The following is a 20,255-nucleotide window of genomic DNA, read 5'->3' on the forward strand; positions in this document are numbered from 1 at the left end:
GCCTGGGTACAGCATGGCACACTGTTTGTTGTGAGGACATCCTGGCTGCCTGGGTTTGCATTGTTGTGTTGTGAGGACATCATGGCTGCCTGGGTACAGCATGGCACACTGTTTGTTGTGAGAGGACATCATGGCTGCCTGGGTACAGCGTGGCACACTGTTTGTTGAGGACACCATGGCTGCCTGGGGAGGACATCATGGCTGCCTGGGTACAGCATGGCACACTGTTTGTTGTGAGAGGACATCATGGCTGCCTGGGTACAGCATGGCACACTGTTTGTTGTGAGAGGACATCATGGCTGCCTGCATGGCACACTGTTTGTTGTAAGAGGACACATGGCGCCTGGGGCACACTGTTTGTTGTGAGAGGACATCATGGCTGCCTGGGTACAGCATGGCACACTGTTTGTTGTGAGAGGACATCCTGGCTGCCTGGGTACAGCATGGCACACTGTTTGTTGTGAGGACATCCTGGCTGCCTGGGTACAGCATGGCACACTGTTTGTTGTGAGAGGACATCCTGGCTGCCTGGGTACAGCATGGCACACTGTTTGTTGTGAGAGGACATCCTGGCTGCCTGGGTACAGCGTGGCACACTGTTTGTTGTGAGAGGACATCCTGGCTGCCTGGGTACAGCATGGCACACTGTTTGTTGTGAGAGGACATCCTGGCTGCTGCCTGGGTACAGCATGGCACACTGTTTGTTGTGAGAGGACATCCTGGCTGCCTGGGTACAGCATGGCACACTGTTTGTTGTGAGAGGACACCCATGGCTGCCTGGGTGACTACGACGGACAGCGTGGCACACTGTTTGTTGTGAGAGGACATCATGGCTGCCTGGGTACAGCATGGCACACTGTTTGTTGTGAGGACATCATGGCTGCCTGGGTACAGCGATTAACAACCACAATGGCACAGCATGTTTGATATTTGTGAGAGGACATCATGGCTGCCTGGGTACAGCATGGCACATTGTTTGTTGTGAGAGGACACCATGGCTGCCTGGGTACAGCGTGGCACTCCAGGGGAGCAAAGAGGCAAAAATAATTGATTGTCTGTATTATATTTACCACGTGTTGGTCTCCCGTTCACTGGCTTGGCCATGGAGGATGCCCCTTCTTGGTTTTGCGTAGCTGATTGCCCGAACTTTGTCCAGTTCAACAAAAGGGAGCAAAGAGGCAAAAATAATTGATTGTCTCTCCAGTCTTGGTCACTGCTTAGGCATCTAGGCTGTTTTCATTGATGTGAAATGTTGTCATGTACATTCTAAACAATAGCATTAAAGTAGCATTGTTATGGTTGCCAAAAACACAAACATTATTTGAAAGAACATATTTCCTTGATTTCCCATTTTTGAAAGTGGTTTAATAAATTACCTTTAAATATAACTAGCTGCCATGATGTTTATACAAGGGGTTCATAAATACCTCAGTTATATGCCAGTGTTGAGCATTCATTTTCATTTTTTTTATTGTACATTGCTTTTAAGAGAGAAAGAGACAGAGGGAGAGTCAACATTTTAATCATGCCCTAAACGACATACCCCTCCAAACCGACCAGTTTGTTTTGCACCCATCCAAAGGTCGGACTTCGGGACCTAACCCCCCATCCCACAGACCATTTTAACATGGTAGGGGACCAGTCCCTGGATAATTATCTGTTATGACTCATTTTAATTGTTTTTAATAATTATGTGCTCTCTCTCACCACCTCACCCATATGTTGCAAGTTCACACTTGTCCATGTCCACCCCTCGCAATCCTTCCACACACACCCGTCTAGGGAAATAAATGACTTGGCCCTTACAGTAACAGTGGCTGTGGAAATATCTCTAATCGAAAATAGAACATGAGCGCAAATTATGACATCAACTATTGCTTTATATAGATAGCTACTGGAGTGTTATGTTGCTCCAAAACAACTACGTCATAAAACTCACCTGCAACCAACGTCGCGTCCAGAATGCAACTCTCTCTGTCTCAGTCCCAAGTTGACATTTTGGCCTCTGTGTTTGTTTGGAATGTCAAAAGGAATGCCCGATAAATAGCATCCTCATAAAGTTTAAGTTTTGCCTATTCGTATCTATATTTCGCCTGAGGTTCCAGATCTCTTTCATAGCACTTCTTTGAAAAGTATGTTTTATGTCCGCCATGATACGAGTCACCAGATTACCCGGGTCAGCATGTGCCTGTCAAAATGAACTATGAAGATTAAACCTTATGAATTGGAAGCCTCTCATGTAATAACAGTCTCCACGGCAACAGTAAACAATCCATGCCCTTCTTCTTGTCAAATAGAATTTCTCAGGAAATGTACATCGGTGTTGTTTCCACAATTGGATAATCATCAAAACTCGGAAGTGCAGTTGTCAGTTTCCAATACGTAATCACAACAAAAGCTTCATCCAAAATATTGAGGGGTGTTGATGTATCACCTACGTAGGTCTGTCCACAATCGCAAGGACGTGGTAAACTGCTCCCTGTGGTTGTTGTATCTGGGTGGTAGGTGGCTTGCCAGTCGCTTTGATGGTGTTGAGGATACTGTTGCTTCTTTTGAAAACCACATCTATAGTGGCCTGTTTTTTACGAAGACCTTTCTGGACTTTGTGGCTGACAATTCCGTAGTAGGGAAGGCCGAAGACAAGGGGTGTCAGAGAAGGTATCAGAAATAGACTACATGTGGAGCGACTAAGGAAATCAACGATTCGTCACGATGAACCAGATGACCATGAACCTCCTGGTAACTCAGATCAGTTACCACCTGCTATCTTGTCTGGTGACGAGATTCCGCCCCATGATCTCCAACCTGACGAGGATAGACAAACTGTGTGTGACACTCCACAAACAACCAAGAGTGCCCAGGACACTTCGGACAATCGTAAGTACTATGAGATAGAAAAAATCATCTCCAAGGAATATCAAGATGGACAATGGTATCATCGCTTCAGATGGTTATTATTTGACCAATCCTACAACTCTTGGATTTCATACAGTGGTCTTTTTCCTGGTGGATTCCATACATTCTCAATTGAGAACAGATAAAAGAAGCCCGCGTAAACAGTTATGCTGAACTAAGTAATCATTTGTGAAATTATTTCAGTAATGTGAACATACATGTGTATGAAGTAGCGAATTCATCATTAACTGTTAACCCGAAAGGTCATTTGTAGTGTTACTTTAATAGTTCATTCAAACTAGTAACTAGTGTTAGTTCAATTATTGTGCTTTGTTATTCAATTGTTGTTGTTTTTCATGGTAGTTCCAATGTTGTCATTGTGACATTAGGTTGTTGTTTATTGTGACACTCACTCAGATTAAACAAGAATGTAATTAACTCCCCAAGACAGGTTGAGGTTTATTTGTTCACAACTGATACAGCAACACAGCTGTCACAGATGTTAGGAAAATCCGAGCACAGGAATTAAGGATACGTGTTAAATGTGTAACGACATTTGTAGTGATCGAGGCCATCATGTGACATCCAAGTACACCAGTCTGGAGCGCCCATATCCCACTTTGCTTATTCAAAATATCATTTTTCTCAAATTTATTCTGAGAAGTAATAAAACTCTGTGTGATATATCGCCATGATCCAGTATTCCAGGAACATATTAGATACCAGGAGTATTCCGATCTGAAAATTCGCACTATACTCTGTGGAACGTGATTACAAACCCGCTTCGGTGATGGTAATTCAGCCACTTCACACAAGGGGTTGATTATATGATTATATATGCTGCAACAGGAAGATACAACAATCAGTTTCCTCGGGAGACCTTGGTTTTACACCGGTATTTTTGCAATATTCCAGTGGACACAAGAAATGGGCTCCACCCATAGTACCTTTGTTGAGCGTCGAATACGGACGTTTAGTGAAACGAGCAAACACTTTAACCACAGTGCTCCCCTATCACTCCTATGAGCATATGAGAGTCGTGGGTACCACCTGATGACAACCAACGCTGAATCCCAGGCGCCCTTATCACTTACAATAGTATAATGTGCATATCATTATTGACGGGGTCTCGGCACTATATAAATAGATTTGTTTAATGTAGTGCTAAGACCCGATCGACAAAATATACATTGATACGTTTTCCTTGCGTTGTATAAAAACCCGTGCGCGCTTACAAGACTATAAACTTCGTTTATCTCAGCCAAAGTCAATGAGGTCTTGCTTCTTATGTGTATCTGGGGCGTGTAATATGTTTCACTGTCAGTTTTATTTTACTGCACAGTTTTAACTTCTTTCTGTTAGGTGTTCGTTGTCATTTCCGTTCACAGAAATACCTGAGGGCTGCAGACCCTACCATGGTTCGTAACATCATGTGTTGACACAGTTGCTAATGTGCAACTCAGTGTTGTACTGAGTACAGCGACCATTTAGGCCTCCTCAGAAATGAAAGTTCTTTCTCTTTGTAGACCTTGATGCCTGCTTTGTTGGCATTCCCCTTGATTCCGGTGCCTCCAACAGGTCTGGTACACGGTTTGGGCCAAGACAGATACGTGTTGAATCTGCACTAATCCGCAAGACGAGTATGGGGACAGGTGAGTCATTCTCCGTAAGGCTTCTTGTCCTTCGTGTTGACACTTCATCAAGCTTACACCGACAACGCTGACATCTTAGCCTACGCAGGGGAAATGTGTAATAAATTAATCATGATATTCGTCAATATGTACCGTGAATTGTCCAGTCCTAGAAATGCTATATGCACTGACAACTATTATATAGATACACCCGTAGAGTGAGACTTGGCCTGTAGCAACGCATGCTTGTCGTACCAGGCTCGCTACTTGGTTGATGGATGTCATCGTATCCCAACTGCGTAGATCGATGCTCATGCTGTTGATCACTGGGTTGTCGTGACTCAATTATTTACAGTCCACCGTCATGTACCTGGAATATTGCCCAGTGCGGCAATAAACAAAATACAAAAAAAGCTGTATGAAGAAATTGACGTGACATTTTCGCAATCGTGATAGTATAGTGTAATTAAATACGAAGTACATATTCGCCATCATTATAATAGATTCTGAGTAAGAGAATGTTCTGTTGAGGTTGGAGGAGTGGGTAGGGATATTGCCACTATAATTCATGTTTGTATGTTTCAGATGTGGAAATGAGGAACCAATCCTCCTGTTTTTTTCAGATTGTTTATGATCTGAGGTGCCACCAAATCATCTTATTCTGATTTAAGATTTGGGATTGATTTTTTTAGATGTGGTTTTCGTCATATCAGCAGTTACACCCTCTTCAGAAGTATGATTTGATGTCCATATTTTCTTATATCTTTGGGACTACATTTTATTAACTATTAATGACAAGTGGGATAAACTGCTAAACCCACATAACTTAGAACAAGGAGTTGAAAACTATGTTTGAAAAAAGGGTTGTTTTACGAACCGCACAGGTACATTTTCTGACTTCGTTTCTATGGTATATGGTCTACGATACCATTGAAATATCAGCTGACATATCAAGGATGTCAACTTTTCAAAATAGTTAGTGAACTAGGCTATTCAGTCTGCACTGACAACCAATTGGTGAACTAGGCTATTCAGTTTGCACTGACAACCAATTGGGTGAACTAGGCCATACAATTAGTACTGACAACCATTTGGGTGAACCAGACCATTCACTTTGCACTGACTACCAGTTGGGTGAACTAGGCCATACAATTAGTACTGACAACCATTTGGGTGAACCAAGTCATTCAGTCTGCACTGACAACCAATTGGGTGAACTAGGCCATTCAGTCAGTACTGACAACCAATTGGGTGAACTAGGTCATTCAGTCTGCACTGACAACCATTTGTGTGAAATAGGTCATTCAGTCTGCACTGACAACCATTTGGGTGAACTAGGCCATACAATTAGTACTGACAACCATTTGTGTGAACTAGGCCATTCAGTCTGCACTGACAACCAATTGGGTGAACTAGGCCATTCAGTTTGCACTGACAACCAATTGGGTGAACTAGGCCATTCAGTCAGTACTGATAACAATTTGGGTGAACTAGGCCGTTCAGTCTGCACTGACAACCAATTGGGTGAACTAGGCCATTCAGTCAGTACTGATAACCATTTGGGTGAACTAGTCCACTCAGTCTGCACTGACAACCAATTGGGTGAACTAGGCCATTCAGTCAGTACTGATAACCATTTGGGTGAACTAGTCCATTCAGTCTTCACTGACAACCAATTGGGTGAACTAGTCCATTCAGTCTGCACTGACAACCAATTTGGTGAACTAGGCCGTTCAGTCTGCACTGACAACCAATTGGGTGAACTAGGCCATTCAGTCAGTACTGATAACCATTTGGGTGAACTAGGCCATTCAGTCTGCACTGACAACCAATTGGGTGAACTAGGCCATTCAGTCAGTACTGACGACCAGTTTTGTGAACTTGTACTGACAACCAGTTGAGAGAATTAGTCCATTCATTCTGCACTGACAACCCGTTAGGTGAGCTAGACCATATAACCTGTATTGACAGCAAGTTGTGTTAACTGGACCATTGTCTTTAATACAGTCTTGAAATGGGACAAACTAAGACAAGACAAAACATCGCGTTGAGCCTTAATTGTTATTACGTTTTGAATTGTAGGTGTGGATCCTTATAGCTATCTCAGGGTGGCGGATGTTGGAGACATAAGCTTAAACATGTTCAACCTGAAGAAGGCCTGTGACAATATCAGGGACGGCATTAGCTCCATCATAGCGTCTGGCTGCCGACCTCTTACTATGGGAGGAGATCACACACTGACATATCCTGTACTCCAGGCGATGAAGGTAACATGTCGTCAGTGATATATCTTGTATTCCAGGTATTAAGGTAACATGTCGTCAGTGATATATCTTGTATTCCAGGTATTAAGGTAACATGTCGTCAGTGATATATCTTCTATTCCAAGTATTAAGGTAACATGTCGTGAGCGATATATCTTGTATTCCGGGCATTAAGGTAACATGTCGTCAGTGATATATCTTGTATTCCAGGTATCAAAGGGAGCATGTCGTCAGTGACATATCTTGTCTTCCAGGTATTAAGGTAACATGTCGTCAGTGATATAACTTGTATTCCAGGTAGTAAAGGTAACATGTCGTCAGTGATATATTTGTATTCCAGGTATTAATGTAACATGTCGTCAGTGACATATCTTGTATTCCAGGTAGTAAAGGGAGCATGTCGTCAGTGATATATCTTGTATTCCAGGTATTAATGTAACATGTCGTCAGTGATATATCTTGTATTCCAGGTATTAAAGATAACATGTCGTCAGTGATATAACTTGTATTCCGGGTATTAAGGTAACATGTCGTCAGTGACATATCTTGTATTCCAGGTATTAATGTAACATGTCGTCAGTGACATATCTTCTATTCCAGGTATTAAAGGTAGCATGTCGTCAGTGATATATCTTGTATTTCAGGTATTAAAGGTAGCATGTCGTCAGTGATATATCTTGTATTTCAGGTATTAAAGGTAGCATGTCGTCAGTGATATATCTTGTATTTCAGGTATTAAAGGTAGCATGTCGTCAGTGATATAACTTGTATTCCAGGTATTAAGGTAACATGTCGTCAGTGATATATCTTGTATTCCAGGTATTAAGGTAACATGTCGTCAGTGATATATCTTCTATTCCAAGTATTAAGGTAACATGTCGTGAGCGATATATCTTGTATTCCGGGCATTAAGGTAACATGTCGTCAGTGATATATCTTGTATTCCAGGTATCAAAGGTAGCATGTCGTCAGTGATATATCTTGTATTTCAGGTATTAAAGGTAGCATGTCGTCAGTGATATATCTTGTATTTCAGGTATTAAAGGTAGCATGTCGTCAGTGATATATCTTGTATTTCAGGTATTAAAGGTAGCATGTCGTCAGTGATATATCTTGTATTTCAGGTATTAAAGGTAGCATGTCGTCAGTGATATAACTTGTATTCCAGGTATTAAGGTAACATGTCGTCAGTGATATATCTTGTATTCCAGGTATTAAGGTAACATGTCGTCAGTGATATATCTTCTATTCCAGGTATTAAGGTAACATGTCGTGAGCGATATATCTTGTATTCCGGGCATTAAGGTAACATGTCGTCAGTGATATATCTTGTATTCCAGGTATCAAAGGGAGCATGTCGTCAGTGATATAACTTGTATTCCAGGTAGTAAAGGTAACATGTCGTCAGTGATATATTTGTATTCCAGGTATTAATGTAACATGTCGTCAGTGACATATCTTGTATTCCAGGTATTAAGGTAACATGTCGTCAGTGACATATCTTGTATTCCAGGTAGTAAAGGGAGCATGTCGTCAGTGACATATCTTGTATTCCAGGTATTAAGGTAACATGTCGTCAGTGATATATCTTGTATTCCAGGTATTAAAGATAACATGTCGTCAGTGATATAACTTGTATTCCAGGTATTAAGGTAACATGTCGTCAGTGACATATCTTGTATTCCAGGTATTAAGGTAACATGTCGTCAGTGACATATCTTCTATTCCAGGTATTAAAGGTAGCATGTCGTCAGTGATATATCTTGTATTTCAGGTATTAAAGGTAGCATGTCGTCAGTGATATATCTTGTATTTCAGGTATTAAAGGTAGCATGTCGTCAGTGATATATCTTGTATTTCAGGTATTAAAGGTAGCATGTCGTCAGTGATATATCTTGTATTTCAGGTATTAAAGGTAGCATGTCGTCAGTGATATAACTTGTATTCCAGGTATTAAGGTAACATGTCGTCAGTGATATATCTTGTATTCCAGGTATTAAAGGTAACATGTCGTCAGTGATATAACTTCTATTCCAGTATTATTAAGGTAACATGTCGTCAGTGATATATCTTCTATTCCAGGTATTAAGGTAACATGTCGTCAGTGACATATCTTCTATTCCAGGTATTAAGGTAACATGTCGTCAGTGACATATCTTCTATTCCAGGTATTAAAGGGAGCATGTCGTCAGTGACATATCTTGTATTCCAGGTATTAAGGTAACATGTCGTCAGTGATATATCTTGTATTCCAGGTATTAAAGGTAGCATGTCGTCAGTGATATATCTTCTATTCCAGGTATTAAAGGTAGCATGTCGTCAGTGATATATCTTCTATTATTTCAGGTATTAAAGTAGCATGTCGTCAGTGATATATCTTGTATTTCAGGTATTAAAGGTAGCATGTCGTCAGTGATATAACTTGTATTCCAGGTATTAAGGTAACATGTCGTCAGTGACATATCTTGTATTCCAGGTATTAAGGTATCATGTCGTCAGTGACATATCTTCTATTCCAGGTATTAAGGTATCATGTCGTCAGTGACATATCTTCTATTCCAGGTATTAAGGTATCATGTCGTCAGTGACATATCTTCTATTCCAGGTATTAAGGTATCATGTCGTCAGTGACATATCTTCTATTCCAGGTATTAAAGGTAACTATTAAAGGTAGCATGTGTTAAGTGCCTAATGCTGTACACAAGGCGTCGAAGGTATCACGTGTTAACTGATATATCCTGTTATTCTGGCGATGAAGGTAACACGTCGTCAGTGGCATACCCTGCTCCCCAAGTATAAACATACCTTGCTCCCCAAGTATAGACATATCCTGCTCCCCAAGTATAGACATACCCTGCTCCCCAAGTATAGACATACCCTGCTCCCCAAGTATAGACATACCCTGCTCTGTAATACACTTTATATAACTGTATACTTGAACTCAAGACATGGCAAGGAAATGCGAAAAAAAACCCTCCCCAAAATACCCTATCCAGTACATCACGTCAACAGTATTCCACATGAGAATTGTGAAAAGACAAACAGTGTCCCTTTGGCCTGCAAGGATCCTATGATCGTGGGTACAAATGCAAGATTGGCCAAAGGTAAGTTCCTTGGTTTGACAGCACCAAGATAATGCTTGTGGACAACTACCCAGATTTAAGCAATGCTGTTTATACTTGCAGGCTAAATATGGCGCTGTTGGTCTGATCCACGTGGATGCTCACTCGGACACCAGCGACAGTATGTACGGCGAGAAGATCACGCACGCTACACCGTTCAGGAGAGCAGTCGAGGAAGGTTGTCTGGACTGCAGCCGAGTGATTCAGATCGGGCTGCGGGGATCTGGCTACAGTGTCAGTGACTACGACTGGGCCAGGAATCAGGTGTGCAGTAGGAATATAGTAGGAACATATGTACGTCCTTTCCCTCTTGAAACTTGGGTCCACCATAGCGTCTGGCTGCCGGCCTCCTGTAACTACTGTCACACGCACGCACTCGCAAACGCACATAATAATTAATTGAACTACAAATAGTTTTCAGTCATTGATGTCAGGAGCCATTGAATTTGCTCATCTTGTAGCCATGATATAGTTTTATTGTTTATTGTTGCGTAAATTAGATAATGTTGATGTAAATGGAAGTCCGATTATAGCGCTTCATTCACTGTACATCATGGTTTGCGGTTAACCGAGGCTCAACGCAAGGTTGTTTACTGTACTGCCATTTACTCACATCACTGCTGGTACTCCGCTCAAGGTGATAATAACACACGACTACTCGGAACGCTTGACTGTGTGTGCTGGCCATTAGGTGTCTTACTACTTTTGTATTGACATTTTCCAGGTTGTATAATACACCTGCCTCGAGGAATAGCTCTTGCAATAAGATTTTACGTTTTAAAAATATGACGGATGACTTATAACACCAAATTGCCTGAGTCAGGGATTCCGTATTGTGACTGGTGAAGAGTGCTGGAGCAAGTCGATGGTGGAGCTGATGGGTGAAGTTCGTGGGATGATGGGAGATGCCCCGGTGTACCTTTCGTTCGACATCGATGCTTTAGATCCCGCCTATGCCCCCGGGACAGGTAATTGAAGTATACACATACTGGGTTATGACATTCTCACGCACTTCTACTCTGATACACGGGTCGTATTAAGTATCAAAATTAATATATATATGAATATACACCGCTAGAGTTAGAGAGGAACATCAATATCTGGTGTAAACTCCATTAGCTGCAGCAACCCGTCTTTTCTCTGACTGAATAAGGCTCTGGATTTGCCTTTGACGCAATTGTTTCTTTTCCTAATGAACAGCAACGCCAAGCTGACCTAGGTTTTGAACATGAGGTTGTCTCTGTCGAATAGAATGTGAAAAAATGTCCGGACCATGTTTAACTGGGTTCATGCCGGCTATCTCAATGTTGTAGTGACTTCCTGGCGAACATAACCACGAACCACGCGAGCTCTGTCGGGTCTGGCATTCTCATCAATAAAAAATGGGCCTTATGTGGATGGGATGCCTTGACGCACTATGGGTCGCTTGACTGACAGACAGGCAATCTGATAGTTCACATACAGGTTTTATTTCCAGGTTATGTATATATAAAAGATGATTCCAAAACTCCTTTATCTACACACGATCTTTCGCAGTTCAACGGTTCTTCAGGCGTACAATGAAATCTAAGAGCAGTCATCTTTTAGACATTTATATAAGGTTGATACCTGTGTGATAGGCACATCAACAACAAATGAAGTTCAGACTACATTTCAGTATTTATTGTCGTTTTATACTATTGTCGGGTTTCGATAGGAAATTTATGGATTGTTGTTTTTTCAAGCCAAGTACGAAATACACAGCCATTGAGCAACAAGGAAATCTTCAAACAAAGCAGCTGCAAACCATAAGTTTGGGATTGTATGTCAAGTGGAGCCAAACATTGTTGTCGGAGACGGAGACACTATGAAGGCAACAGTTGAACATTGCTTTCAACAACCTTCTGAAGCTGGTTTAGGAGGTGACTTTTGAAATGACACAAGCTGCTAGAAAAGCAGGACTTTCGTGTCAGTTTGTTGTTAAGTCAAATCTTTCCCATTACTTGTTACATCGGTGATTATCGTGCAGGTACACCAGAGATAGCTGGCCTCACCCCATCTCAAGCCCTGCAGATCATCAGAGGAAGTCAGGGCCTCCAGATAGTAGGGGCTGATCTTGTTGAGGTATGAACAACACGCAATTATACAGGCAAACAAAAACACAGTCCTTTGCTCTTCTCATCTTTAGACCCGTGAAGGTCCGAGTTAGAATTGGCCTTCAGTAACCCATGCTTGTCGTACGAGGCGACTAATTGCGCAGATCGATGCTCATGTTGTTGATCACTGGATACTCTGGCTCGATTAATTACAGACCGCCGCCATATAGCTGGAATATTGCTGGGAGCGGCGTAAAACTAAACTCACTCACTCTCTCTCATCTGTAGTGTTTTCCTAACAATATATCTGGTCCATCCTCATTACAAACTGATACTGTGCGGGCTGTGAGAGTACGTGGATCAGGACACCAATCCAGTTAACATATGATCAGCGTAGTTAGGACGTGCTGTGAGTGTACGTGGATCAGGACACCAATCTAGTTAACATATGATCTGCGTAGTTAGGACGTGCTGTGAGTGTACGTGGATCAGGACACCAATCTAGTTAACATATGATCAGCGTAGTTTGGACATGCTGTGAGTGTACGTGGATCAGGACACTAATCTAGTTAACATATGATCAGCGTAGTTAGGACGTGCTGTGATTGTACATGTATCAGGACACCAATCTAGTTAACATATGATCAGCGTAGTTAGGACGTGCTGTGAGTGTACGTGGATCAGGACACCAATCCAGTTAACATATGATCAGCGTAGTTAGGACGTGCTGTGAGTGTACGTGGATCAGGACACCAATCTAGTTAAAGTAAGGTCAGCATAGTTAGGACGTGCTGTGAGTGTACGTGGATCAGGACACCAATCTAGTTAACATATGATCAGCGTAGTGAGAACGTGCTGTGAGTGTACGTGGATCAGGACACCAATCTAGTTAACATATGATCAGCGTAGTTAGGACGTGCTGTGAGTGTACGTGGATCAGGACACCAATCTAGTTAACATATGATCTGCGTAGTTAGGACGTGCTGTGAGTGTACGTGGATCAGGACACCAATCTAATTAACTATGATCTGCGTAGTTAGGACGTGCTGTGAGTGTACGTGGATCAGGACACCAATCTAGTTAACATTTGATCAGCGTAGTTAGGACGGGCTGTGAGTGTACGTGGATCAGGACACCAATCTAGTTAACATATGATCAACGTAGTTAGGACGTGCTGTGAGTGTACGTGGATCAGGACACCAATCTAATTAACTATGATCTGCGTAGTTAGGACGTGCTGTGAGTGTACGTGGATCAGGACACCAATCTAGTTAACATATGATCTGCGTAGTTAGGACATGCTGTGAGTGTACGTGGATCAGGACACCAATCTAGTTAACATATGATCAGCGTAGTTAGGACGTGCTGTGAGTGTACGTGGATCAGGACACCAATCTAGTTAACTATGATCATCGTAGTTAGGACGTGATATCAGGGTTTACTATTGCAGGTATCTCCTCCATATGATATGGCTGGGACAACAGCGCTAACAGCAGCAAACCTTCTCTTTGAGATGTTGTGCATCTTGCCTAGGCCTAAACGCAGTTGATCCCATCGGATCAAAATACAAATGCATAATGCTGTCGGATCAAAATCAAAGTGTACAGCGTTTCCGGACGCCAATAAAAGAGTGTAAGGTTTTTGAACCATGTATTCTATGACAGAAAAATAAAGTTTTGCAAAATGAACGCGTGTATGATGTCAGTATTCCATATTATGGTTCCGGTTTCTGAGCAAATACTCCACCTAGGCGCATTTATGGTCCTGAAAATCGAGTGAGTAAGGTTATGTCTTGAAAGAAACTCGCCGACAGATGTTTTTGTGTCGGAAAGATTAATGAAAAAAGTGGCCACGGTAGAACAGATAGTTAACCAATGAAACACGAATAATTGTAACTGGACATTACTGAAGCACATCCTTTGAAGAGAAATACAGCCCTGAGAAGACTGGCATGTAAGTCAATGACAAATAGGAATATTGGGTTCGAGGCAAGATGTGAGGCTGATCAGTGCATTGGTATCGTGACAAGTTAAAAGAAACGTTGTCATAACGTTGTGAGGATCCAAGAGCATAATGTTTCCTCAACGTAAATTTGCAACGTTGTTATTACGTTGGGACATAACGTTATAGAATGACGTAATACTAACGTTGCGTCATGACGTTACCAATCTAGAACCTTCCCACAACGTTGGAAAACGTTGTGTGTTAGCTGTTTAGTTGCACATGCCAGTATCATTTTCCATAGGCTATTCCGCCTGTGGGCATATAGAATCGAACAATTCCAAACCTTATTCCAAACATAGAGAACATATCTCACACTTTCAAGCAGTGACTATTTGCGTCGTCGTGGATCTTACCAAGTAATTACACTCTACATTTTAACAATATGCACTTATGAAATATCAACACAAATATTTCAGGCTTTTAAAAACGATTTTGTTGTCAGTTTAAACACACATCCATATTTCAGTGAACGAATCTGTGGTTTTCAATCAACTAATTGACCGAAAAGCGCTGGCCAAACCCGGTGATATTACATCTAGCGGTACTCGTGAGTTTCAACAAAGTGATACAATGAAGGTGTGACTGAACGTTATTGGAAAAACAGTTTCAACAAAGTGATACAATGTAGGTGTGACTGAACGTTATTGGAAAAACAGTTTCAACAAAGTGATACAATGTAGGTGTGACTGAACGTTATTGGAAAAACAGTTTCAACAAAGCGATACAATGTAGGTGTGAGTGAACGTTATTGGAAAAACAGTTTTAACAAAGTGATACAATGAAGGTGTGAGTGAACGTTATTGGAAAAACAGTTTCAACAAAGTGATACAATGTAGGTGTGAGTGAACGTTATTGGAAAAACAGTTTCAACAAAGTGATACAATGTAGGTGTGAGTGAACGTTATTGGAAAAACAGTTTCAACAAAGCGATACAATGTAGGTGTGAGTGAACGTTATTGGAAAACAGTTTCAACAAAACGTGATACAATGTAGGTGTGAGTGAACGTTATTGGAAAAACAGTTTCAACAAAGTGATACAATGTAGGTGTGAGTGAACGTTATTGGAAAAACAGTTTCAACAAAGTGATACAATGTAGGTGTGATTGAACGTTATTGGAAAAACAGTTTCAACAAAAGTGATACAATGTAGGTGTGAGTGAACGTTATTGGAAAAACAGTTTCAACAAAGTGATACAATGTAGGTGTGAGTGAACGTTATTGGAAAAACAGTTTCAACAAAGTGATACAATGTAGGTGTGAGTGAACGTTATTGGGAAAACAGTTTCAACAAAGTGATACAATGTAGGTGTGACTGAACGTTATTGGGACAACAGTTTCAACAAAGTGATACAATGTAGGTGTGAGTGAACGTTATTGGAAAAACAGTTTCAACAAAGTGATACAATGTAGGTGTGAGTGAACGTTATTGGAAAAACAGTTTCAACAAAGCGATACAATGTAGGTGTGAGTGAACGTTATTGGAAAAACAGTTTCAACAAAGTGATACAATGTAGGTGTGAGTGAACGTTATTGGAAAAACAGTTTCAACAAAGTGATACAATGTAGGTGTGAGTGAACGTTATTGGAAAAACAGTTTCAACAAAGCGATACAATGTAGGTGTGAGTGAACGTTATTGGAAAAACAGTTTCAACAAAGTGATACAATGTAGGTGTGACTGAACGTTATTGGGACAACAGTTTCAACAAAGTGATACAATCCAGGTGTGACTGAACGTTGTTGACCCCAGTGAAACAAACAGGAACTTGTTTCATATGTACGTCTTTCGTTATGCAGTGTCAGCATTTGTCCTCCACGATAGAATCCTATCGAGGGGTTAGTAGGGGTTCTAGTTTGTCGCTATATTCATCTTTATCGCCCTCGCTAGATACAGGCTTCACTTTCATCTCAATGTCCTTCTTCGTCTGGTGCTTCATTTGAGTGGTCTTCTTGAATGCAGTAATTGGAACAGACAACAGACTAGCCACAACAAAGGTAGCACCTACAACAGAAGAACACAGGTCGATACATTTTATAGATATTTTAAAAAGGCGGCAATGCTCAACGAAGTCGGAACAAGCTTCATAGCTCACCGAGACTGCCAAGCATACAGATAGCCAGCATCATAGCTGTTTGAGACTCACCTGTACACAAGTAGCCAACAACATAGCTATTTGAGACTCGCCTGTACACAAGTAGCCAACAACATAGCTATTTGAAACTCACCGGTACACAAGTAGCCAACAACATAGCTATTTGAGATTCACCTGTACACAAGTACCCAACAACATAGCTATTTGAGACTCACCTGTACACAAGTAGCCAACAACATAGCTATTTGAGACTCACCTGTACACAAGTAGCCAACAACATAGCTATTTGAGACTCACCTGTACACAAGTAGCCAACAACATAGCTATTTGAGACTCACCTGTACACAAGTAGCCAACAACATAGCTATTTGAGACTCACCTGTACACAAGTAGCCAACAACATAGCTATTTGACACTCGCCTAACACAAGTAGCCAGCAACATAGCTATTTGAGACTCACCTGTACACAAGTACCCAACAACATAGCTATTGAGACTCGCCTGTACACAAGTAGCCAACAACATAGCTATTTGAGACTCACCTGTACACAAGTAGCCAACAACATAGCTATTTGAGACTCACCTGTACACAAGTAGCCAACAACATAGCTATTTGGGACTCACCTGTACACAAGTAGCCAACAACATAGCTATTTGAGACTCACCTGTACACAAGTAGCCAACAACATAGCTATTTGAGACTCACCTGTACACAAGTAGCCAACAACATAGCTATTTGAGACTCGCCTTACACAAGTAGCCAACAACATAGCTATTTGAGACTCACCTGTACACAAGTACCCAACAACATAGCTATTGAGACTCGCCTGTACACAAGTAGCCAACAACATAGCTATTTGAGACTCACCTGTACACAAGTAGCCAACAACATAGCTATTTGAGATTCACCTGTACACAAGTAGCCAACAACATAGCTATTGAGACTCACCTGTACACAAGTAGCCAACAACATAGCTATTTGAGACTCACCTGTACACAAGTAGCCAACAACATAGCTATTTGAGACTCTCCTGTACACAAGTAGCCAACAACATAGCTATTTGAGACTCGCCTTACACAAGTAGCCAACAACATAGCTATTTGAGACTCACCTGTACACAAGTAGCCAACAACATAGCTATTTGAGACTCGCCTTACACAAGTAGCCAACAACATAGCTATTTGAGACTCACCTGTACACAAGTAGCCAACAACATAGCTATTGAGACTCGCCTGTACACAAGTAGCCAACAACATAGCTATTTGAGACTCGCCTTACACAAGTAGCCAACAACATAGCTATTTAAGACTCGCCTGTACACAAGTAGTAGTATATACAGTAGGGGTACGGGACCAGGTGCCCCCAAGAGCTCAAATTATAAATCTGAGCCCTTGAGATGGACCTAATCCGTACCGCTATTGCATAATGCCACTGTTTGATGTGCATGTGTCGTGAGGTACGATCATCAACTCCTCTCCCCTCTGACGAATGCGGCCGGTCTTTCAAGTAGTACAAGTTCGGTTCACCATCTTTGATGTCGACCAGGTCTACGTTGTACGCTTTCATGGACCATCTCGGATCGGTGGCGTTTTCTGCCATCTCCCTCGTATTCTCCCGGCTGTCGAAATGTCAAATTTTCTTCTCGGGATGTACCGAGGCGCCGGCAGGTAGACTTGCCAGATGGCTTGTTTTTTTAGCCAGGCTTTGGCTTTCTCTTCCGAGACTCGAGCGGCTTTGGGGAGTTTCGGGATGGCATCCACGCCTTTCAAGTACCCGAGCGGGCTGTAGTATATTTTCTCCATTGGGTATGTATTACCTGCGCGTTATTTATTCATTGCACGTGCGTGTGTCCGTGAGCGTAGGTGGTGATTCCGTCGTTGGCGATCCATCGTTTCGTGTCCATGGGAGACAGCAACGTCTTGTTGATCGTCAGGTGTTCACATGTTCATCTGGTGTTTGAACGTTTTGTTTTCGAACATGGCTTCCTTGAATCTGGCGTGCTTGAGTTGTTTTTTCACTACGTGTTTTTTCAGCTTTTAGCCTTCTTGATTTCACTGTCATCAGTATGTATTCTTGATGGAATACATCTTGGGTGTCAAGCCGACGTATTCGGTGATCGGCGTGCCCGCGCACTCATCCTTCATCTTGCCGAGCACTTTTTTGTTGACTTGGCTGTGCATGGGGTGATCTTTGGGGTAGTCGCTGGTGTCGTACAGGTGCATGTGTTTCTTCATGTCCTCGTACACATCCTCGGTGTGGATTTCCATGAGCAGGGAATCCGTGTCCGTGTACAGCACTTCGCACTTATCGTCGCCGTACTGTTTCTTCAGTTCGTTGTAGTAGAAATCGTACATCAGGTGTTTGGACAGGTCAAGGACACTCATCCCCACGTAAACGTGTCGGTTGAACATGATGTTGGTTTTGTTCATGTGCAGCGCAGCCAAGTCGTCGTCGAATATCTTGCTCCGGTTGAACGCCGGGCTGGCGATGAGCTTCCTGAGCTTTTCTTCTTCGCTGGATCTGACCGGCTTCACGTTGACTCGTTTTCTCAAGTTCTCCATCGTTTTGCCGAATACCGAGTTGTTCATGAGCTTGTACAGGTTTTTCTCGAAGTCGCTCGTGGCTTGTTTTCGCAGCTGCGTGTTCAACCGAATGTAAGGTTCCATCCACGGGCTTTGATGGAATCCGAGCACGATGTACATTTTTAGCTTCATTCCAAGCGACAGGTACAGCTGCAGGTTGCGGTAGTGGACGACGTATTTTGACTTGTTCATCAAATTCGGCACGAGTTTTTCGATGTTGGTCAGCTTGTTGCCTCCGAGCAAGCTTCGCTGGTAGTCGGACAACCACTCCGGGTTCACCCTCAATCCTTCGGGAGCCAGCGGATAGCTGTTGTGTGATTCGTGCAGTTCCGCGGGGTACTCCAAGTCCACTTCGTATATGTAACCTCTCTCAGAGTCTTCGAGGATGCTATTCACGTCGAAATCGAACGGGCAGACGACCCATTCGAATTTCCCGGTGGGGAGATATTGGCTCATGGCCCAGCCATACAGGTTGTTGGCGTCGAGATAGAGAATGTGGCTGGTCGGTTTGCTCGAGTCATGACCGGGAACATACTGAATGTTGGCTTTGGCGTATCGTTTGGATGCCATGGAAATCCCGCCTCGCAAGCCTTTCTCCATGAACAGGTGCATGTCGTAATCCGTTAACAATTCCAATTCAATCTTCGTCTTTTTCAACAAGGCATCCCAAGAGAGGCCAGGGGATGAGAAGTACCACACGGGGTCCAGGCCGTACTGTTTCGCGCACGTTTTCCTGAATATCTCGAACACGTCGACCAGCAGCAACAGGTCCGTTTTCAGGTACAGGTCGTGGTAGTCGCCCAGAGTCTTGCAGTCCAGTTTGTCCCACACATTGAGGGCGTGCGCGTAATCGTTGGGGGTGATGGCCAAGTCGGTCAAGTTGCTGTGAAATCGGTCGATGGGAGGTAATCGCGTCTCGTCGAACCTAGACCAATCGTTCATGTATTCGTAGGGGTAGACGCCCTTCCGGAGCAGCAGAGGTCGAGTCTCAGCGTCGGTGTATCGATTGGTGATGTCGAAGTCGTTCACCAGGCTATCCAGAGACGACAGCAGGAACTGAACTGAGTCGATGAATTTCAGACCGTTCAAGGAGAACGAGATGTATTTTTCCATGTTGTTGGGGATGCACGTCAGGTTGCCGTCGACCTTCGAGATGGCCTGCATGATCAAGTGAGCATCGTACCCGCGAAGATTGTGAAACACGACGGGAATTTTGATGGTTTTGGGATTGATTTTGAGTTTCAGGTTGCAGGCGTTGTGAGCGGCGCCTCGGTATTTGCCGGTGACGTGGCAATGATCTCTCACAACATCCCCATTCAGGGGTTCTTCGCACACGTGGCAATTCTTAGCCTTCTCATGAGTTCGCCAGTCGTCTTGGTTCATGTGAATGGGGCGATGGTGTACAACTGTTTCCTGATGAATTTCTCTTCGTTTTGCAAGCATGTGAGAAATTGTTCGGCCGCGTCGGGATCTCTGTAGACCAAGGGAGTGTTCGTTTGTCCGTCGCATCGAACGACCACGTAACAGAATCCGCAGGCTTCGTGCTCTTGCGTTTTGTGCGTGAAACTTTTGTCCGGGAACGATGGAGCGA

At 42.7% G+C, this 20,255-nt stretch overlaps 1 protein-coding gene across 1 annotated transcript; it reads left to right on the top strand.

Moving 5' to 3' along the window:
* Positions 1 to 2,712: 2,712 nt before the first annotated feature.
* On the top strand, positions 2,713 to 13,675 carry LOC124262784 (agmatinase, mitochondrial-like). Its single transcript, XM_046697324.1, has 7 exons — positions 2,713 to 2,877; positions 4,406 to 4,547; positions 6,609 to 6,793; positions 9,976 to 10,176; positions 10,736 to 10,880; positions 11,921 to 12,015; positions 13,438 to 13,675. Exons 1-7 carry the CDS (start codon positions 2,713 to 2,715, stop codon positions 13,534 to 13,536), a joined length of 1,032 nt encoding a protein of 343 aa, XP_046553280.1. The 3' UTR covers positions 13,537 to 13,675.
* The last annotated feature ends 6,580 nt before the right edge of the window (positions 13,676 to 20,255 follow it).

The sequence above is a fragment of the Haliotis rubra genome, unplaced genomic scaffold (assembly GCF_003918875.1).
Source record: "Haliotis rubra isolate DU_JTF1 unplaced genomic scaffold, ASM391887v1 Scf855, whole genome shotgun sequence".
Classification (NCBI taxonomy): Eukaryota; Metazoa; Mollusca; class Gastropoda; order Lepetellida; family Haliotidae; genus Haliotis; species Haliotis rubra.